The 8875-nt window shown below is 36.0% G+C and overlaps 1 protein-coding gene across 1 annotated transcript in view; it reads left to right on the top strand.

The window, feature by feature from the left end:
* The first annotated feature begins 727 nt into the window (after nt 1-727).
* Nucleotides 728-8875, top strand: part of LOC149790363 (aldo-keto reductase 1B-like) — a 58243-nt gene continuing 50095 nt past the window's right edge. Inside the window, exon 1 of the mRNA XM_089972408.1 lies at nt 728-1124. Coding sequence (XP_089828534.1) covers nt 1038-1124 — 87 coding nt within the window. The 5' untranslated portion in view covers nt 728-1037. The remainder of the gene's footprint in view (nt 1125-8875) is intronic.

Raw genomic sequence — 8875 nt, 5'->3', positions numbered from 1 at the left:
AACACGTGTCTTTAAAAGAGTATAAATAAAATGTAATTTCATCCATGTGAGTATTGGGTAATTTCGAATGAAAAACATGGGTGCTAGCACATACACGAGGAAAGGGGGGGGGGGGCGGGGGCACTTGCCCTCCCCACTCCCCAGCCCCGATTTTACCTCTAAACGTATTATTGCCTACATCCGTAAAACTTAAGATCTGACCATTACATGTTTGAACCACCCACCCACCTGTAAAAAATAATTCTGCTGATGCCCCTGATTACGAAAACTTTTAGCACAATTTATATTATCTAGGCAAGTCCTTGCGTGCGTGTGTGTGGGGGGGGGGGGGGGGTCATTATGCCTTCCAAAAGAACTGATTTAACTTATTACATATATGCTGCCATCTAGAGAGAAAAAGTTAATTGCTGAATTTCAACTTTATATAAAATGTAGCAAAGATTATTTTATTAATTATTCCCACTTGGTCATAAGTATATATAGATTCATAATTGTATGTCGAAAGACAGTTTACTGTGTGACTAATTGGCTTTAGGTTTGTTGCTTTTGTGTGTGTGTGTGTGTGTTAAAATAAATACTGAAAGTCCCCTACGATGTGCATTATGTTATTGTACGATGGAACACATACGCCAACTATTTGACTTAAGTATATAACGATCGTTCGCATAGAGAAGCTAACACCTGCTATTATCAGGATAGGTAAAAAGACTGAGTACATCCGAATGAGTAGGGTCAAGGATGCATTTCACTCGTTGAGTAGATGATAACTTGATCTCAAAAGTCGAAGTTAGGAAGCATTCGCTGCACTGTCAGCATAATTTCAAGCGCATAATTTATCTCCTGCTATTTTAAGAATATTTGAGAGTATCCGAACATTTAATTCGGTTAACCTGTGACCTGACATCCAATCTTAGATCGGGATTCGCAAAGACTGACCGACTTTTATATTGAGGATACTAAAGCTAAGTAAAGCTAACCGACGATAGTTGATTGAGACCAGACACAGAGTTTGGAACATAGACTTACTGTTTCCTGAAATGAGTGATCGTGACAAATTTATTATCAGGTTACGAAGTGGCCAGAAATTGCCAGCCCTGGGCCTGGGGACATATGCTCCAAAAGAGGTACAATGCATGATCATTTTTGTTTGAGAGACGTTATTCAGCGTGTACGTAAATGACAGCGTGGTAATCTTTGCAATAATTTCCTTCTCTGCTTCTTGAACATAATGACTGGTTATGCTATATTCACATCTCCGCCCCGCCCACCCACCATCTCATTATTCCACATGGGCCGGATTAAGGTGTGTGTGTGTGTTGATTTACACGGGGCATGTGCATCGCCCCCGTATCCTTTGCCGTGAATAAAAACTAAATTTGTTTAAATAAACCACATACCACCATGTTGGCTAATTCTGCGCATCGGGTAATTCTGCGTAACGATAAGACATTCCTGTAAACTTTGGACGCGTGTTTGGTCGAATATCCAATGTGTACCAGGTATCACAGTAGTCCTACATGTAAAACCTTGACGCTAATATTCATGTTGTGGGCGTCAAACACTAAAACAAAACCAACCAGTGCTATGTCTTACACTGTAGGACTAGTATCACAGTACCAATTGTTCCATATACCTAAATGCTAATGTTTTGTGAAATAAATGTACTCTCTATCCTACCTCAGCATGCATGCTACACACTGTCATAGGGAACAATGCTCGATTGTCAATTTGACAAGGACAAAACCAGGTACTCCATTGCATTTAAGAGAGATAACTCTGCTGGAACTAGACAGGGGTAAGAGTTATCTAGTCACAACAGACAGTTTCAGCCATGTGTACCACATTTTAAAAAAACATCATAAAAAGTAGAAAATATGATCTAGAGATGAATTAACATAATCTTGCATGTTGCCAAGAGGCACAACTTTTTTTAAGCCTAACAGAAAGTACAACTCTTACATAATGCACCAATCACAACTAGTGTTGTTCTTTATTTCTGAATGCAGTGTTCCTACACCTTAAGCTCCACCCACCTGGTCTTGCGCAATTGGTACCATTATTCCATCAAGAAAGAACAACCATCCTTTTATTAAGGAAGTGATATTCAATACGTGTAAAAAAAAATATCTCACATTTCTACCCTAATTGCATATGAAAATGTGATTTCTAAATGTCAACATGAAGACCCACTCCATGACCTTCTTGACTTTCTAACCTAGAAAATCCTATTTACTATGTTTTAGAATCATATGATAAATACATTATATAAAAGATGGAAATGTATATTTTAAAATAATATTGAATTTTAATCCACGTTTCTAATTTTGCAAGAAGCTATCCCACATGTACAAAATCGTCTGCTATCCGAAATGTGAACTTGCTGCTAGGTCGGGATTCACAAGAAAGTCCTGGCATATAGTCTGTTTCTAAATTCTTTAGTAATTATTTTCCCCCATAAACAATATGCTGTAAGCACATTGCATCATATTCATTGTTAGTTCTCTTAAACTTAATAGCTTTTTATTTTTATAAAATGTTGAACTTTACTAATTTTTTGTACACAATCAGTTTAGTCTGCTTAATATCTCTGGCCATTTATTGGCATTTTTACGTTGAATTGTGTAAAACCATTTATAAATGTGACCTAATTTAAATTACTCAACCGAAATGCTGACAGTAACAGTCCAAAGTAATGTATTTCATTTCCATATCCCAATTAATAAACATTACATCTTTTCAAAGCTATGTGCAGAATAGGTTAACCTATCATGAGTCATGAAAACTTGGGTGGTATCCAGTGTGTCCAAAATTATTAGTTTGAACAGAATATTCTGGTGACAATTGCCTCTTTTCAAATAGTAAGCTTTGCAGTATTTTATTTTTGTCAATTGGTCAAATTCAGTATGTGTTTTGCTTCAGTATTGGTGACGAAAACCTTAGTTGTGCAGAAATGCCAGACGGCATTGTATAAGTCTGACCATCGGCTACTTAGACGAATATTGCTATAATAATTATAGACATATAAAGGACAGTTTAATGACTGCTTGCTGGGTGTATTTCCCCTCCCTCCACAATTTGAAGCTACCCAGGCCCCCAAGAGCCTTAATCTGGCTGTGAGTATCATTGCTGTTACAGTAGATTGACACATTTTACGTTTAATTACAAGAGGACACATTGCATTTATGATGATTACGCTTAAAAGGAACTAAAAGATTGAACTAGAACACAAATTTCAGTTAATAAAAAATGATCGAAATTTCCTTACATATTGTTCATTGCGGTGTACATGTACTAAGAAAGCAGTTTGGAAAGAAAATGTAAAAAATTGTTTGACCTATTATTAAATTTGATATTTCATAGTGTTGATTAACATTTCCAGGTCCTATCTACCGTTCCAGGTCCTATCTGCCGTTTTCAATGATAAAACAAGCAATACATCAAAATTTCTGTTACCAATTCTGATCATGATTTTCTTCAAGTTCAACAAATAGGGATTAATTTTGGGGGTATTTTCAGGTTTAAAAAATGGGATCTATGCCTGATCCCGCGTTATAAGCAGGTTTACGAGTTATTATGGCACGAGTTACCAAGAGAGTGGTATATATACTGGTATTATATGGTACATGTAGAATATCTAAAAATCATATATACTGGTATTAAATGGTACATGTAGAATATCTAAATAATCATATATACTGGTATTTTATGGTACATGTAGAATATCTAAAAATCATATATACTGGCATTATATGGTACATGTAGAATATCTAAATAATCATATATACTAGTATTATATGGTACATGTATGATATCTAAAAATCATATATACTGGCATTATATGGTACATGTAGAATATCTAAATAATCATATATACTAGTATTATATGGTACATGTATGATATCTAAAAATCATATACTGGTATTATATCGTTCATGTAGAACATCTAAAAATCATATTATATACTGGTATTATATGGTACATGTACAATATCTAAAAATCATACTGGTATTATATGGTTCATGTAGAACATCTAAAAATCATATATAATGGTATTATATGGTACATGTAGAATATCTAAAAAAATCATATATACTGGTATTAAATGGTACATGTAGAATATCTAAAAATCATATATACTGGTATTATATGGTTCATGTAGAACATCTAAAAATCATATTATGTACTGGTATTATATGGTACATGTAGAATATCTAAAACTCATATACTGGTATTAAATGGTACATGTAGAATATCTAAAAATCATATATACTGGTATTATATGGTACATGTAGAATATCTAAAAATCATATATACTGGTATTATATGGTACATGTAGAATATTTAAAAATCATATATACTGGTATTATATGGTACATGTAGAATATCTAAAAATCATATATACTGGTATTATATGGTACATGTAGAATATCTAAAAATCATATATAATGGTATTATATGGTACATGTAGAATATCTAAAAATCATATATACTGGTATTAAATGGTACATGTAGAATATCTAAAAATCATATATACTGGTATTATATGGTACATGTAGAATATTTAAAAATCATATATACTGATATTATATGGTACATGTAGAATATCTAAAACTCATATACTGGTATTAAATGGTACATGTAGAATATCTAAAAATCATATATACTGGTATTATATGGTACATGTAGAATATCTAAAAATCATATTATATACTGGTATTAAATGGTACATGTAGAATATCTAAAAATCATATATACTGGTATTAAATGGTTCATGTAGAATATCTAAAAATCATATATACTGGTATTATATGGTACATGTAGAATATCTAAAAATCATATTGTATACTGGTATTATATGGTACATGTATGATGTACAGAATGAGATAAATTGTAAGCAAGACAACTCTGGACCATTGTGACTTCTCTCATGTTTGCATATAGCATGGAGTTTTCTTGGTTGAGTGGGAAAAGGCCCTGTTAAAAAATGAAAAAAAGTGAGGCAGTTGTCAAGAAAATTAACATGAGTATAATGCTGAAATTTAGATTTTGGCACAGAGAACAACTAAAAAATACATTAAAATATGTTCAGATTGCTGATTCTAATTAAGAAATAAAATTGAACTATCTGGAATTCCTTGAATGTTAACTTACTTGCAGATCTGAACATTTCTCACTATTCTTTTTAGTTATTTCAGCAGATGGTCTTGTGGAACAAAACATCTTAAAGTAATTTTTAATACTGCCAAGCTTTCCAGTGGTATTTACTTCAACACTAATAATTTTACAAGCGTCTTGATTTTAAATGTTTTCCAACAGGCTTATGAAACAGCTACCTGTTCTATAATTAAAGACCTGGAAAATGTTTTTAAAAAATTGACTTCTCTTTGAAATGGTCGTAACTGGGGTCAGCCTTGTTGAAGACAACTGTTACCATTCATTCATGGCTGGCATGCAAAAATGAAGGTGTTTAAACAGATACATATATAAATAATTAATTACTTTTTAGACTAATGTCCACAGCTTAAATACCAGAAATGAACTATAAATTTTTCCAAAAGAAAATTTGCCTTGCCTCAGTAAAATAGCTCATTATCTTGGTGGTTTGAGGTGAATTTTAAAACCTTTCCACTGGATATACTGATATGCCCAGTAGTTTCACAGGCTGCGGTGATAATGCCTCAGAACATAAGTATCTTGACATTTTATTCAGAGATCTTACAAATATTTTAGGTCAAGTATACCCATATGTGGGCTTCAGAAGTTCACTTATCAAGACAAATTATAGGACAGTTAAAGTATACCTTATATATTTGCTTATGAGACCAACTGCAAACTGCACTGACCCAGATCTGCTGTTACATAATGCACCAGCAGATTTGGGTCTTAAAGTTTGATATAATCAGTGGAAAAAACAATGTAGATTCTGATCTGATGCACATTTTGCTATGCTAGATATGGATCTTGGCTGTTTGCTCTTTTGACTCAACTTATATGCAAGTATATATGGTACTTGTTTATGGACTTAACTGATCTAGAAAATGTAAAGTGTTGAACACGTTGACATAACAGACAATATGAACGTGAATATGTAAAAATATTTGTTTATACTTGTCACATAACTCTTATATATTGAAAAAAAGAAGATACGGTGGTATCAGAGTCCAGTTAGAGGTTACAAAATTTAGTTTCATTTGCAAAGAGGATACGGAAGTTTAAAAAATAAAAGAACATACAAAATATAGTGTTCAGCCTTTCTATTATCAGCTAGCTGCCATCTAAATTAATGCCTACATTGCTAACTCGGCCATAAATTTGTTTTGTTTTGTTTTAACGGGTCATTGTGGCACTTGTTCACTTGTTAATGTTGACTTACCTTTTACATTTTAGTTTAGCCTGCTGTTATAAAAGACAATGGAAGTTTATGATTTTGGTATATCGTAAGAAAAACAGTAACAGCAGCACATCTATACATTTCAGATAGCAGTCTCACAGTGAATGTTTTGAACAAATAACAGTCTTGTGAATGCTTTTAACATACATGAGTCGTGCAGCAGTGGTTTTTCAGCAGGTTCCACTTTGCATAGGGTTTGATTTTTAAAGAAAAAAAACTAATTTGCCTGGTTTTCCTCACTGGTTATATTGTTTATTTAGAAAAAAAAAGACCTTGTATATCTTCTTAAAACAACTGTTAATTCATTTTTTTCTGGTGTATGATTGATGGGTGTGTTTTGTGTTATACAGTTAGGCCTTACTTCAAATGTTCACCTCTCAAAAGACTGCTAGCTCTACTTGGCTATTTTCAGTTCCTGGACTTCAAGAGAAACTGGAAACAAATGAGCTGATAACTTTGTTTTAATTTTTGCTTGTATTATCGATAAATGGTTACCCAGCTCGGCCACCCGGACTCAGCCAGGTTTTGCACTACCTAGAAATACCCATCCCGGCCAGGTTTTGTACTACCTAGAAATACCCACCCAAGTCCGAGTTTCCTCTGATCCTTCCCACCCCATTTTTAATATTAGGACATTCATGTTGGGGTGTAGGGTCATAGTCCATTGCCTATCGAAAAGTAGGAATTCGCTGGCACCATTTGGTGTTGGCATAGGGTAGCTGCTTACTAGCTGGCCTAGCAAACTTGAATGACCTTTCATCAAGATATACCTGCATGAAATCAATAGGAATGTGATTTTTTTCTCTCAAAAATCAAAAACATAGCATTCGTCATGTCTTTAGTCTGCTGACAGACAAGATGAAAGTACATAGTTGCTGAAATTTGACCTGGATCTTGCTATTTGCATTCCGAGTCACTTGGCTATACAAATCTTGCAACCTACATTCCAACTTTTCGATAGGCAGTTGACTCTGACCCTACACCCCAGCATCAGTGTCCAAATATCAAAAATGGGGTGGCAAGGGTCAGAGGAAACTCGGACTATACCCATCCCAGCTAGGTTTTGCACTACTTAGAAATACCCATCCCAGCCAGGTTTTGCACTACCTTGAAATACCCATCCCAGCCAGGTTTTGCACTACCTAGAAATACCCATCCCAGCCAGGTTTTGCACTACCTAGAAATACCCATCCCAGCCAGGTTTTGCACTACCTAAAAATACCCATCCCAGCCAGGTTTTGCACTACCAAGAAATACCCATCCCAGCCAGGTTTTGCACTGCCTAGAAAGACCCATCCGAGCCAGGTTTTGCACTACCTTGAAATACCCATCCGAGCCAGGTTTTGCACTACCTAGAAATACCCATCCCAGCCAGGTTTTGTACTACCTAGAAATACCCATCCCAGCCAGGTTTTGCACTGCCTAGAAATACCCATCCCAGCCAGGTTTTGCACTACCTAGAAATACCCATCCCAGGCAGGTTTTGCACTACCTAGAAATACCCATCCGAGCCAGGTTTTGCACTACCTAGAAATACCCATCCCAGCCAGGTTTTGCACTATCTAGAAATACCCATCCGAGCCAGGTTTTGCACTACCTAGAAATACCCAGCCGAGCCAGGTTTTGCACTACCTAGAAATACCCATCCCAGCCAGGTTTTGCACTACCTAGAAATACCCATCCCAGCCAGGTTTTGCACTACCTAGAAATACCCATCCCAGCCAGGTTTTGCACTACCTAGAAATACCCAGCCGAGCCAGGTTTTGCACTACCTAGAAATACCCAGCCGAGCCAGGTTTTGCACTATCTAGAAATACCCATCCGAGCCAGGTTTTGCACTACCTAGAAATACCCAGCCGAGCCAGGTTTTGCACTACCTAGAAATACCCATCGGAGCCAGGTTTTGCACTACGTAGAAATACCCATCCCAGCCAGGTTTTTGCACTACGTAGAAATACCCATCCCAGCCAGGTTTTGCACTATCTAGAAATACCCATCCCAGCCAGGTTTTGCACTGCCTAGAAATACCCATCCGAGCCAGGTTTTGCACTACCTAGAAATACCCATCCCAGCCAGGTTTTGCTCTACCTAGAAATACCCATCCCAGCCAGGTTTTGCACTACCTAGAAAGACCCATCCCAGCCAGGTTTTGCACTACCTAGAAATACCCATCCCAGCCAGGTTTTGCACTACCTAGAAATACCCACCCAAGTCCGAGTTTCCTCTGATCCTTCCCACCCCATTTTTGATATTAGAACATTCATGTTGGGGTGTAGGGTCATAGTCCACTGCCTATCGAAAAGTAGGAATTTGCCGGCACCATTTGGTGTTGGCATAGGGTAGCCGCTTACTAGCTGGCCTAGCAAACTTGAATGACCTTTCATCAAGATATACCTGCATGAAATCAATAGGAATGTGATTTTTTCTCTCAAAAATCAAAAACATAGCATTTGTCATGTCTTTAATCTGCTGACAGACAAGATG

The sequence above is a fragment of the Sinohyriopsis cumingii genome, chromosome 10 (assembly GCF_028554795.1).
Source record: "Sinohyriopsis cumingii isolate HCF-2022 chromosome 10, ASM2855479v2, whole genome shotgun sequence".
Lineage (NCBI taxonomy): Eukaryota > Metazoa > Mollusca > Bivalvia > Unionida > Unionidae > Sinohyriopsis > Sinohyriopsis cumingii.
The sequence above is the reverse complement of the archived record's forward strand: the minus strand, read 5'-3'. Positions and strand labels throughout refer to the sequence as shown.